Source organism: Notothenia coriiceps, unplaced genomic scaffold (genome assembly GCF_000735185.1).
Source record: "Notothenia coriiceps isolate Sejong01 unplaced genomic scaffold, NC01 NC01_scaffold00011854, whole genome shotgun sequence".
In the NCBI taxonomy this organism is placed as follows: domain Eukaryota; kingdom Metazoa; phylum Chordata; class Actinopteri; order Perciformes; family Nototheniidae; genus Notothenia; species Notothenia coriiceps.
In genome coordinates, this window is record NW_011344555.1 from 316,352 (window position 1) to 331,030 (window position 14,679).

Consider the following 14,679-nt stretch of genomic DNA (forward strand, 5'->3'; position numbering starts at 1 on the left):
GTTTTCACAAAAACTGCGTAAAACTGTTTAAAATCTGTCATATGTGCAGTAATAGAATATGATGTTTTTTTGCTTTCATTGCAGATAATAAAGAATATAAATCAAGACATCTTTTTAAACACATTTTATTTGTGCATAAGCAACAAAATATGCCTTTCCAGGACCACAATGTCACATATTTTTCCGGTAAATCTTTAGCTGAATAAAGCATCAGGGGTTATTATAGTATTATGTCTTCTGGTTAATTGTAACAGATCTAAATGAATTATAGTGCCTAGTAATATCTAAACCCTCACACAAGCAGCTTCACACAAAGACCAAGACATTACCTGACTTTTATGAGCAAATGTAGTTAAATAATTATCCCTAATGAGTGTTTCAAATAAGGAGGGTGATTTAAATTGACATTATAGTCTGAATGCATGGACAAAAGTTGAAATTAAAGTCACATTTCATGAAAAAATAATCAGTACATTCACGTAATTTTCATGATCTGTAATATCCAAAGCTTTGAAAGTTGGAAACATTTTTTTTTCTAAAGTAAGAGCATGATTAAAATTAAAAGACACATTTAGGTTTCCCTTTTTACATGTAATCTCCTGGTTTGGTAAAGGTACACTCTAAAAACAAATGCCTTGGCTCAACAAAGAAAATCAATGCAACAGTTTGCATCAATGTTTATTGAGTTATGACAACTTCTAATGAAATTGTGTTAAACCAACAAACTTATTTGAGTTAGGGGAGAAGGCTTTTCCTCTACAATCAGAGGTGTTTTTAATTACCACTTACTTAATAATTGGTAGCATAAACACAAGTTTTTAAGTTGATTACTCAAAACATTAAGTTGTTCCGACTAGTTTTACCACTTGATTTAAAAGGAATCTTAAGTTGTATGTACTTAATTACCATTATTATGAACAACCTTTTATAAATTAAGTTGCTTCAAATATATTGTATTCAATTGTTGTTGTTTTTTTAGCTTTTTCATGTTTTTGCCTTTAACATTTTTTTTTTATTAATTCCACAACAAAAATATTAGGCAATTCACTTTTTATTTTGAACTGCAGTTGTTTATTTCAACACATGATGTTTCAATCAGGAGAGACTTCATTTTGTTTGAACATTTATTGACACATGTGATAAGGTGCATGAACACCTGAAATCACAGCTGACTGCAGGAGAGAGGAGAACCATTTTATAGTTTGGCTGCAGCACGTTGATTGGCTGCTGGAGAATGAGCTGAAATGTAATAGGTTAAAGAGAACGGCTGTGATGAGCTGATTATATGCAGCTGCGGAGTGAACGTATAAACACCCAGTCTTCCTGAAAGAACTTGCGCTGAGCTTCATTTAAATCTTGAAAAAAAGATAAATAACACAAATTTAAATTGCCTCACAAATAATAAATAAACACATTAGCCATATTACCATGGGAAATGGGGACACAGCAAATAAATGTTGCCATCACAACAAAGTTAGAGGCCTTTGCATATTTAAAACCAGTGCCAAATATGTAAAATCTGTAAAGTTTTTTCAAAACTACAGTAACAAACTCTCAATGGCCACCAATCTGCAGATCACACACATCTATTTTACAAAAGATGTAACAAAGATGTTTACACTGCCGACAGTCATTATTTCAAACAGTATTAACACATTTAACGCAGACTGCTTGCTCATTCATTTGTTTCCCTCGACCACAATGGTTGCCATCGTATGGTCAGATGGACCACTTTTCAATTTTAAACAATCCTTTTCCCATGTCATTGCTGCCAACACCTATTCATGCTGAATGTTGCTAATATATGATTGATTGGGGATGTGGCCAAAAGTGCATATGCTTAAAATGTAACTGACAGAGAGCAGATGCTTTTGTCCTGTGTCCACTGTGCCCGTGGATTTTATTTATATTCCAGATTTTTTAATTACGTCCGCTAAACTCCTTGAAAAGGTCCTCTTCCTTTTCTCCAAGGGTACACAACAAGCAGCGGATGGCTATAGTTCCTCTGCGTACTTCAATTGTATTGTGCTATTTTTGAAAAAGGAAAAAAAGAGAAATTACCTAAATTAATATATTCTGAATGGGTGACTGCCAACAACTTGCATTTCAATGACAACTCTAAATAACGATCCAACCTCAAGAAGCATGTCCTTGATCTGCTTCACCAAGATTTTCTTTTAATAAAAAGTTATAGCACAATAGTAACCAAAGTATTTTTACACTCACAGTAGCCTCTACTACTTTGTATCCTCTCACATAACTATTCACAGTTCAAAGGCTGCTAATTTTGGTCAAGCAGCAATTTGCCTATACAGTGCAACTACAAGGCCATCTACTGTATTTGAATGACAAAAGATGACACTCACCTTAAAATGTCCTTTGTATATTTGTATTTGTCTTAACTGTCGGAACTTGTCCAGGCATGTTAAGTGGGAGTGGACTTGAAATCCTTAACTCAAGGTGTAGAACAATTAAGTTATCAAGCCAATTGCATTACTTACTAGAACTTGAATTTTGTTTTAAGTCAATTAACGCAGAAATCCGAGTTTAAATTACACACAATATTAAGTTGATGTAATTACCAACATTATTACTTCAACACAACTTATAAATTAATGTTTGCAACTTAAAATGTTTATCTAAATCAATTAATCCAAATTTGTATCTTGCAACCATGCATTTAATTAAGTGGTGGTAAAAGGTCCCCTGAATGACATTTTAGAGTGTAAATACATCATGGCTGTTAATCAGAAACATCATACATCCATTGTTGTCTTCATTTTCTTATGCGTGCTACAATTAGACCACCATGGTGGATGACAGCATATTGATGAAGTATTTTTTATATTATTTTGAAATTGAATCTGAATTTGAAGAATTCAGATTCAGAAAGTGTGAGTTTCTAAAATATGTGCATTTCACCTTGATCATTATAATGTGGCTCAAATGGCTTTGGTATAAATTAAGAATAATTATTGTCCTTAATATGACAATAACCATATCGTTGCAATCTACTTTTGTGATTTCCCACACGTTCCCTGCACTCAGCTCACAGTAACAGTATAAATGACAGCAGGACATCTTACTGGTGATTGTTGCCCCGCTCTTTACCATTACAACTTAATCAGAAAAATAGGGCTTCAGTATGAATCAGAGCCAAAATTGCCCTTCAAGATAAGTATAGCATGTATAGCTGCTTTTCTGACATGAAGTTGGGGTGATAGCCTCAAATAACATCCATACACTTAAAATATAATGCAATGCAAAAAAACAAACTACAGCAACACAGTATTGTATGAACATCTCTCCCAGGTTCAACCACAGTGTAACCATCACAAAAGGAAGTATGTAATAGGTTTACATTATATTTTATATAATGAAATTGTGTTTCTTGATCATCAAAGCTAAACAATGAAAAAGTGAACATAAGGTGTAAACACAGGTAGTCCTAAAAGACAAGGAACAAGCATAACAAACATACCGTTCAATACCACACATTGCATTTATAGCCATAAGTTAAGATTTAAATCAAAAGTGTAAGCAAATGTGAACAAAGCTAATGTGAAGATATAAACAACATAAGCATGTTCCATGAGGATGTTTAGCATTATTAATACATGTATTTGCTTGATCCTTTGTTATGGTCCCAAGTCACCTTACTCTGAATGTTCTATCTCTTCATCACCGCTCACTGCTCCCTGAAGCTTTTACGCTCAGCCAACCTGTTGATCAAAGCTCAACACTTTTTACGCACGAGGGGGCTTTAATGACGCAGCCAAGAGTCAGCACGTGAGGGGTGTGTGTGACCCAAGCCTTCATATTTATCTGACGTGAGATAGAAACTCTCAGAAGAGCAAGAAGTCAAGCGCACACAACCAGAAAAACAGACAACAAAGGCCACAGAGAGAGCGAAAGAGAGAGAGGAAAAGGGAGATGAGGACCTTCCAGAGCCAGAGCCGGAGCTCTGCCTCCAACAGCCCGAGCAGCGTCAGCAGCACGGCCAGCGGCACGCTCACTGCCCTGCTCATACTCACCATCCCAGTGTGCACGTGTAAGTCATTTATTTCATTATCTATCTATCTACCTATCTATCTATCTATCTATCTATCTATCTATCTATCTATCTATCTATCTATCTATCTATCTATCTATCTATCTATCTATCTATCTATCTATCGTTTACCTATTCTTCTCAAATGTAAGTTTGGAATTTTGGAAAACCACAACTACAGAAATAAATCAAATAAGTAATAACATTTTAGTTTGAACAATTACTAAATAATCTAATAATATGCTTAACAAGATGTAATAATGTGTTTTTATTATGTTGATTTATTTCTAGAGCAAATATCGGTTTTTCAAAAGCCGTTTTGGTTTATAAACCATTGCTGTTGTTTTCTGTCCAGAACCCAAATATATATTTTTTTACATAATATACAATGGAAGCTGTTTTGTGGATTTCTGGCATGAAAAATAACTTATACAGTATATAAATATTTGTAGACATTATTTTTCTATTTAAATCCATAAGTAGACTATTTGTTGCGGATCTAATTTAGATGGGCTCTAACAGTGACTTCATGATGTCAAAGTTGTATAAATATAAATATGAGCTTTTTAGATCCAACATCAGTTTTGGCGTAGTGATGCTGTTGACTTATCTTCTTACGTCAACATGTTTGACCATGTCAAAGCAGAAAATGATACAAGAGATTCTGTTGATCATTCCAGCAAAGCTTCAGCTGTTGGAATCCCTGTTACCTTCAGATGTAAATGTACTGTTTTGTGTAAGAATCCTAGAAGTTTTATAACTGTGTATCTTTGTGTCAAAAAAAAAACTGAAGGTGCTCCAGCAGAACTTCAGCAAGCCATAACAGATCAGAGGCAGCTACTCAGCCAGGTACGCAGCTTCATTTTATTCTATCTTCCTTCTTTATCCTTGCTGTCTGCGAGCCTGTCCATCATCCTCTGTGATGCTCCACAGATAGACGCTGCGTGCTCATCCTACTTCTCTGCAGACATGAAGATTTGGGTGATTCTGTTTTTCTTATTCTTTTATTATTTTGTACATGTATATTACAAGGTTAACGTACTTATTTAAACATTTTCTAACCAGGCATCTGATGTCTTAGAAGAACTCTGTGTCTTGATGCTGTTTCGGAAGTCAAAGGTACGCAATACTTGATTATCTTTTAATAGGGACAGTATGTCATTATACTTGCAAAAATTATTATATAATATTATTATTTTTTAATTCAATACAACATGGCACATTGAAACAGTTATAGTCCATAGTGTTTTACTAAAGATACTACAGCATAATGATTTACATCAACTAAAATACACATTTTGTGTCTTTTCAGGAGATGAAAGTGCAAGAAAAAAGTAAAAGGGTATGTAAACCTATATTTGATCTCTTATTATTTTCACTTAAAATGGTTAGACAAGAACAACAAAGCAATACAATTAAACCCTGAAAAATGTGTCGGCTTATTTGTGTTTCATGTCATGCATTGTATGTGCAGTTTTTATTTCATTACTCTAGAAAACAAGGCCCTGCCTTGTCAGAGGGCGCGGTAAGTAAGTTATGAGACAAATCCCCACCGTCACAGTATGTTGCCTGACTTAGGAAAGTGCCTCAGATTGTTTTACAAATATATTTCCTCCATTTTTTGTGTGCTAAGTACTTTTCAAATGCCCACATGTAGCGCAGAGCTATTGTAAGACATGAGCACGCCATTCCACAAATCACATTGCATGATGGAGGTAAACATTTACCTCTAAAGCACCAATGCATGCAGACAAATACTGCAACATGGATATCCCCTCATAAACTGTCCTCAGCTAATGAATGAAAATATTCCCACGTGATCTGTCCTCTGCATGTCAGACTGCATGTTTAGTTAAATAAGGTCTGTATGCCTTTGGCTGTTCACACTGGACAACAGAAATGTCAAGAAAACATCAAGAAACAAAGGAACACAGCAGAAACCTAATATCAACACTTCAAAATGTGGTAGCAGTTGTTTACTTTCAGAATAAGTATTTAAGTTCCCTAACGATTAAGGTAATTAGATATATTATGTACATTTTGACAATTAAAAAGTGTCCTTCTTGATATTTTTATTTGTCAGTAGAATCTGTTTGTGAAGTGAAAGCAAAGATTATGCATAGAAATGGTTAAACATTTTTGGATTATATACATGCATTGTTTGAATTTTTCTTTATGTGCATCTAGATAAAAACACCCAAGGATCCACATTGACTTGCCACAAACCATATTTCTTAAATGAAATATGAATCCATTTTGTCTCATGGTGCTCCATGGCTGGTTTACGAATAATGCAGAATGTGATGCTGAGGCTGCATTGGAAAGCATTTTGTATTTTTGTACTTTTGAGTTGCATGTTTTCCTTTGTTTACTGGAGATGAAACAGAGATCATCTCTTAGCCTCTTTCGACTCCATACGGAGCTGTCTGGCTCTATCTGTGTTTGTGTGTTTGTCAGACCCCTGTGTTGCACCCTCTCCTGCGTCTAGTTTCTCAACTCTATGCCAGAAAAGAGAGAGGACTCTCAATGCGCGTATGTACCACCCACGTCAGTTCACTTTCCATTACTCGTTTTGTTGCTTTTCAAATTAAGTCACTGATTAGCACACAAAAAAATGTATGCAAATAGTGCTATGCCTTAGAATTTCTGGTTTGATTCAGACCTCTTAATAGGTTCCTTGGTTGAAAATACAGGGAGATCAGATCAATAGAAATTATAAAATGGTAACATCCACATTAGAACTGCATTGTTCTTGTTTAGCAAATATTGCCATTGAAGTGTGCTTGTTACATGTTTTCCCCTTCCTGCTTACAAGTCAATAATGTTATGGCGGGCAGCTCTACTCACCCTCTGTACGACCACAGTGTACATTAGTTGTTATTTCCCAAGCTGCGAGCAATTATGGTCTAAAATGAGTTCCTCTAACAGGAGAACGTATTCCTCATTGCCATCAAGCGCTGACATTCATCAATTAGACACACAGGAAATGTGAGTGAGAAAAGTGGACCGTGTTTGTTTTGGATGTGAGTGTTTTATGTGTAATTTCTTCGTTGTTGGGAGAACATTTGAGGTAACGCGGAAAAAAAGTTGAAACTAAAGTTTAACTAATTTCAGTTCAATTCTTTGGGTTTTGTGTCCATACAGGGTGAAGCCCAGGGACCTGGAGGAATCCAGAGCAGAGGTTACTTTCTCTATCGGGTATGCACTTGTTAATGTCAGGAAATAAATTTAAAAAAACGAATTCTCAAAGGATAATATGATGAAATTCAATACAATTTTGTTATTCATTTCCAGCCACGAAATGGAAGACGATCATTGGAGTATGAGTAAAATTAAAGGTAATACATCGTTTTTGGCAACTTAACGATAGATTCTGACTGAAATATACATGTTACAATGACATTTGATCACTTAAAAATAAATAAGCTTGAAAATGACAATGACATAGTTTATAACAGATAACTTCCAGGTGGGATTGAGTCTATGCAAAGGACAGCACTGCAGTATCCAGTTTAACTCACTCCCATCATCAACTAGTAGCTAATATAAAGTAGCCACTGTCCCAGTTTTAATAAAACATGGCATACACATTGATCTTTTAATTTTTTCGTGATTAAACAAATCCTCTAAAACAGCCTGTCAATTTTAAGAAATGAAAGAAAATAACAATGTTAGGGTGGATGTTTTTTTTTAAAAACACTAAGTTTATGCCCCCTAACCACCCAGTAATTTTCAGACAATCCCTTAATGCCATCGATATCCTGTTATTATCTCAATGGCAGTAGTGATCTGATATATACATAGACTGCTAACTATTACATTATGTGACTAAAATATTAGGGAAGTGTGTTTATTCTTGTAATCTAACCATTAAAGTCTGAAGCATAATGTACAGAGACAACAAACCTGAGACCCGAGCTGCTGCACATCGACTGAGAGATCCAGACCTTACCCACAGCCATCCGCAACTGATGTATAGTGATGTCTAAATGTACACCAAGAAAATGAATAAAATACTATTCATTTGTCCAGATAATTTTTTTTGTTTCTTGTGTCATTTGCATTACAACTGCTACAATGCCGTCAGGTGTTGTACCATGTCTGTTACACATTATGAATATGAATGTTTCACTGCATTTGTGCAACAGGAACTGTAGCCTTTTGTAACTGTTTTAAATGAGACGTAATACGGAAACGAAGAGCCTTAATGACCAATCACACATATTTACAAATGCATTTTCTTTTTGTTTCCTTCTCCTTGCGAAAAACGAAATGATGAACCTTTTTATATTTGTTATTTTCGACCCCGAATATGTAATTAATTTCATTAACAGTAGATACAAATTTTTTTAAGAATTAAAATCCAAGGCAGGTTCAGACATATTGACATATAGGACACCACACTGCATATGAACATTTTACAGAACAGACACATTTTTTTATTTTGCTGTTTCTCAATGCCCCCTCTAGGTGGAGTTATTGCATTTCCAGCCATACATTTTGGTTTTGCCACAAATAACAATGCCTATAAGAGTTTTCAGAGTAGGCCTACATTTAAATTCCTTTGAGGGCCTTTTTTTCTCCAACAGAATGAGCTAAAATCATGGGTCCTCTGGCCAACTCATTAAAAATAAAACAACGCTGCAACACTTCATGTTGGACTTGATTCAACAAAGTTATGCTATCTTCCAAATTGTTTCCGTGAGCAATCATGTGCCTTATATCACCTGAAAACAACGTTAAGATTGTTGACTGAAACATATAGTGTTACAACTGGGTAATAGAAAAATATGTCTGTCAATTTGGTATCCTTACAGGGTGAGATCACTCTAAAAACACCATACAATCGTATCATTATTTGATGGCTTTATATTAAACAACATACCGTTTCGATTGCTAACAAAATGAAAAAAAGTGTGTTTTGCTGCCCCAAAAGTACCTTTAATAATTTGCTGCAATTGTAAAAAGAGGCTTGCAGCAGGAGTAAAACTAGATGCATTCAAATCATTTAACACCACATAGGCCTACACAAAGGTGCTAAGAAAAACCTGGGGTCAGATCTGGAAAGAATGAACTGAAAACTCAACAATAGTATACTTTGTAACAGATAATAAGGGCATTACATTTGCATTGTATGTGCCACTTTTTCCATTCACTGCAAAAACAATTTCAGCCTTTTTAATCTCTCCCTGCATCCATGTGGTCAATACATAGTACTGCAGTTTTAGCTATTTATGCTGTTGCTATGGTAATGAGCACCACGCTGGAGATGAGGAAAATACAAAAACAATCTGATGGTTAATTCATAGACCCTCATCTGAACACAGCAGAGAGAACACATACACAGTCTTTAGCTATTCTGAATTACCATTGAAAAGGCTAACAGAAAACAAACCACCAATAAATACATTAAAAAAACACAACTTTATGCAAAAATCCCAAATCTGCCTTCCTTAAAAGGTAGGTTAGGTAAGAATGGAGAAACCAGCTCGAGTAAACTAGAATTTGAGCACAACCGAAAAATATCTGCACCTTCCTTCAAACTTCCTTACAGAGCCTCTCCTCCAACACACACGAACCCGCACATGACCAATGAGGGCACGAGATAAATGTGTGCACGAGATGGAAGGCTGACAGGCAGGTAGGCCATCCAATTATCTGCCGCGGGCCGAGGCAGACAATTGGACTTGCTTTTTACAGCGCCACGGCTTCCACAGATGAAATATTTGTATATATTTATTGTCAAAGCATATCATTTATTCATTTCTATCGGGATGTTAAGGGCATTCCATGGAATATAACAAAAAGTGTTTCTGAAGTGAATTACCTACCCTACCTTTAAGTGCCTCTTCTACTATGGTATGACAATTATAGGCCTACTAATAATCATAAAAATGTTTCCAGAGGGATTTAGAAAGTAGATGTGGTATTTCACAATCGTTGTAATTATAAAAAGTGTGAAATTACATTTAAAAACAAAACTAGAGTTTTCAATTGTTTTTAGGGCCCAAGCTTACAAAATATGACCGAGAGGGACCCCTCATGTCTGTCCCTTAGAACAACTTGAAATAGTCTATTTTTAACACTTTTCCAAAAAAATCAGAAGTGCATTTCAAAACATAATCATGGCCTACAAATCACACACATTTTATAAAATGTATAGCATTGATTGTAATGTAAAATTGAAGAATCAAGTTATCATGTATAATTACAGACCTGAATAAGGGGTATTCAATGAATACATTTTCCTTTCCACAAGTGGCTCAATTTGAGGAAACAAATTTAAGCTTTACTATATCAAATAAAAACAGACTACACTTAAAAGGTCGCTGAGTCCAATCCGGGTAATGTAACCTGTCAGCCAGCTCTCTCTAACCGGGCATGTGATGTGTGATTCTGGGGGAGTGTGGACCGTAGGTCGGCCCTTTTGGCTCCAGCTCCAGCCCGGTGCGCCTGCCCTGCACAGTCAGCGCCACTGGGTGCAGGGATATCCCGATGAAGGGGGAGACTGTTCGGGGTAAGTGTGACATCTCTACCGGCAAACTCCGCTGCGTATTTTAAACATTTCATATCTGCAGCCAATCTGTATAAGCCTATTGTGGACACACAACAGCTGCCACAGGGAACAGCTTTGCGTTTGTGTGTTTAGTGACAGAGTCTGGCCAGAGGCCCGGTGACCCACATTATTATCTAACGTTGCATGTTAGCTAGCTAGCTCCAGCTAAAAGTGGGTTAGAGTATGTTGTTGCAGACGAGTTGGAATTAAGCCCGCTACGTTACACCTGATAACGGAGAAAAACTGCGGCTATCCAATGTGTCACGGATACAGGTGCCATGTCAGTGTGTGTCTCATGTCGCAGTAAGTTTTTTCAAATGTATTAAGCTGTTGTTATGTTTCTGTAATAAACGTAAGTCAGAATGCTAGGCGGAGTTAGCTTTCTAGCAATCACTGCCCGGTTTACCGACCGGTGTTACCTGGCAGCAGCGGTGCGGTAGACGTGCTGAACCCAAGTATGTCACTTCAAGGCTGGCTTTAGTTCAGGTGACTTTACATACTGGAAAACCGTTCACATCTCACCGGCAAAAGATTTTTCCACATCTAATGCCTTTTTTGAACGTTTTCCCCCCGATGTTAATTACAAACTCTGTGGCAGCTGCGTTTCTCTCAAACCAAGTCTGGTTTCGCATGGATCTATTTTGCTGCTTCCCATTCAACGGACATGAAATCAATCACAATGTCACTAAATCCACTCTGTCGCTGATCTACATGTCAGGCAGTGAGCGGAAATGTTCCTGGATCATACCTGTGAACATGACAGGAAATAGATGGTTATGCAGCCTGATTTATTGGTTTTATTTCTGAACCTGCAGCCTCTTGTGTATGAAAAATAATGGATGCTTCTTGTCTCCCTAAATTGTCAGTAAAATAGGTGTACAGGACAATATTTTGTTTATTTTCAATTATTTGTCACAGTCATTTATTGAAACTTGAGATGTTGAATGTCTAGTTTTGTGTCAAATAAATTATGTTTATAACTCACTCGAGACATCAACTTTATTGCTCTCTATGGGTAAATTAAAGCAAGTACTAGGGAAAAGTTTATTCTGACACTCTTATACATTATAAAATAGCTTGAATTATAGCACTTGAAGTCCACTTTATGCAGCCATTTCTCATGTACACAGTGTGTGATGTGGGACATTACATTATGCAATGATATTTGAATGAAGGTTTCAATTAAGCTATATCCACAGCAACACTGTTGTTACAGCTTGTTGTGAGTCTGTTTGTCGTCATGGCAAACTATTCTCAAAGACACTTACAAACCCAGTGGAGGTTTTAAGCTAAAAGTGTGTAGGCCTATTTGGGAAATAATTGTTTTTCATTTAATTTAATTTCAAACCTTTATTTAATCAGATTGGTCCCTTGAGATCATAGATCTCTTTTTCAAGGGAGACCTGCATTTGCTGTTAAGTATTTTATGACTATTATACCTCATTCTTTCAAAGTGGCCATAATAATACCTTGCAGGCATTTTTTATTTGGTGATACCTTATTATTGCTCAGAGTTGTTGTTGCTAATAGTGCTCATGTAGAAATAGTTTGACACCTTTTTATGTAGCTGGCAGCCTGACACTGGGGCTGGCTGCAGGTCAGGAGAAGAAAGTGTTTGGCAGACTGTTACCACTAAATGTTTCATTGTAGCTTGCTAGAAAATAATATGCAGATTACCGAATAACAATCAGCCCATACTCTACTATAGACTGTCTATACAATAACAATTTCTAGTCAGTTTGGAGACCTGTTCATGAATGCTGAAGATTGGCAATTAGCAGCCGTTTTAAATTGCAATGAGACATTTCATGTGCTGCAACATCCACAATTCAAATTCCAGATTTACAAGCAGAAGGCTATCACACTTTATAACCCTTGAAATCCTGTTTTTCTAATATAGACCACAGGATTTGTAGCTACATTCTGCAAAGGCCGGCTATCATGAGGTTAAGGACTCTGTGCTTTGCCAGACGTGACCCTGACTCTGAAGTCATCTGGACTCTTTTGCAGTTGAATCCCTGTTTCTTATCGTATGATGCGTCACACACATGAGGTCGTTATTGAATGCAGAATATGTTCATAAGTTGGTCCTTTCTCAACAGTGAGTCTTTATTTCTGCCTTCACCTTATAATGTAATATTAAAGTCATATAAGGTCAAAACATCCTTTTCCAAGTACTTTTTGTTAAATATGACTATCAGATTAACTACATTTAGCATTTTTCTTCCTCTTATTACATGGCCTAGTTGAATACACAATTCTGATTGGTCAATTCGGAACACGTGACACGTTGTTAATCCAGAACAGACAGACCGCTGTCAAGGATTTATTGACCGTTGTTAAGGACGCTCACATCTGCACAAAGAAGTCTGTTCGATTTAACTGTATACAGTTTGGCTGAAAAGCAAACTGCATGCAGCCCTCATCGGGATCATGATCTGCCCTGATCCTTAAATGTGTTTATTATTTACGTGTTTTTTTCCCAATATAGTTTAATGGCATAAGGTTATTGAGTTATCCACTGACAGGAACATGAGTTGAGTAATCCTTTACCATCCATAAAGGATTATTTCTGTCAGATTGACCTTTCTCTGAGAGTTTAGAGGATCTTCAGCAGTTATATCTTTGGGTGGCCTTATGCACTGAATCACCAACCAAATGTTCAAAATAATGCCCCTATTACTTGTTGAAACTCTTAACCCTTAGATGCATAAGTAGGTCTTTTTGGACCCGGTGAGGTGGTCTTCTTGAAGTATCTTTGTAATTACATTTTTTTATCATTTCATATTCCAGCTATTCCTCAAAAAACATGTTTTGGATATCATGCCATTCACATTTTAAATTTACATTTTAAGAAATTGTAGTAAAAAATTACCCGCATGCATTTTCTATGGGATCTTTTGATTCTTATCACCTGTGGCTGTCAGGAATACATTCACTGTAGACCACACAGACTACATCACAAGTGACACCTCTCAGGAAGATTATTTTACACAGCAAGATCTGATACCTGTCAGTATAATAATAATAATACATTATATTTGTATAGGGCTTTTCAAGGACTCAAAATCAGCGCTTACAATATAAGGGAAGGTTAGGGTGGGGGGTGTAGGACTATCAAACTTGATCAACCGGCATGGATTGATGGGGAGTGGGCTATGAGTAGACAAGAGGAGAAGAGATGAGTTTTGAAAAAGGACTGGAATACTGTGAGGGTCTCAGAATAGCGGAGATCTTTGGGACAATCTGTTCAAAACTTTTTTTCAAAATGTAAAAAAAATGTCTAAAATTATGAAAAATTTAATATAAAATATTTCTAGTGTGAACCAAAATATAATACTAAATATTAAAGAAGTGATTTTTCTTCACCAAAATGACAAAAATGGCATGAAAACACATTATTCTAATACGGGTCCTTTTAGACCCGCTTATGGAAGAGTGTAGGGTCCAGTCACTCATGCATCTAAGGGTTAAACTCTGATGACGTAGATCTTTAAATACCTGTATACCTGTAAAAGTATATTTATAATGTCAACAGACTAATCCTTTAAGAGCTAAATGTTCCTAGAGAAAATGTTGGATCAAGTGCTAACATTTTGGAGAAATAAGGACACAGAAAGAAGGATGTAAACAAAGAGACAAAGAGATAAACAGTGACAGACTGTTGGAGAGTTGCTGAATTCCCCTGATCGCCTTCACACACTCACACTCACACACACACACACACACACACACACACACACACACACACAGANAGGGGGGCCAGAGATGAGGAAAATCCACCCAAATGGCCCCAGAAGGTTTTTTTTTGCTAAATCTGTCTAAAGAGGTCAAATATCACTTGTTTTCCATCAATCTTGATACAGGGTACTTATTATATGTTGTACTTTGGATTCCTAAAGCTTTTAGTCTACTAACCCATCATCCAAGGTTAGTTTTCACTATAAGTACAACATATGTTTTGGACGGACACTATAATTTAAAGTGTTTTACCATGTTCAATCTGAATTTTCTTTAAAATAAAAAACATCTATATTGATTCTGACTTTTCTACATCCAACACACAGGTTAA

At 36.1% G+C, this 14,679-nt stretch overlaps 1 protein-coding gene across 4 annotated transcripts; it reads left to right on the forward strand.

Annotated features, from left to right (window-relative positions):
• The first annotated feature begins 3,866 nt into the window (after nt 1-3,866).
• On the forward strand, nt 3,867-8,038 carry nmu (neuromedin U). Of its 4 annotated transcripts, none has more exons than XM_010773022.1 (9): nt 3,867-4,051; nt 4,845-4,900; nt 4,985-5,032; nt 5,117-5,170; nt 5,364-5,393; nt 6,509-6,598; nt 7,196-7,249; nt 7,346-7,389; nt 7,935-8,038. In XM_010773022.1, the coding sequence occupies exons 1-8, from the start codon at nt 3,934-3,936 to the stop codon at nt 7,379-7,381; spliced, it is 486 nt and encodes a 161-aa protein (XP_010771324.1). In that variant the 5' UTR covers nt 3,867-3,933; the 3' UTR covers nt 7,382-7,389; nt 7,935-8,038. The 4 variants fall into 4 exon arrangements, with proteins under 4 accessions (XP_010771324.1, XP_010771325.1, XP_010771326.1 ...); XM_010773023.1 differs by having other exon boundaries at nt 7,947-8,038; XM_010773024.1 differs by having other exon boundaries at nt 6,509-6,583.
• Nucleotides 8,039-14,679: the final 6,641 nt, after the last annotated feature.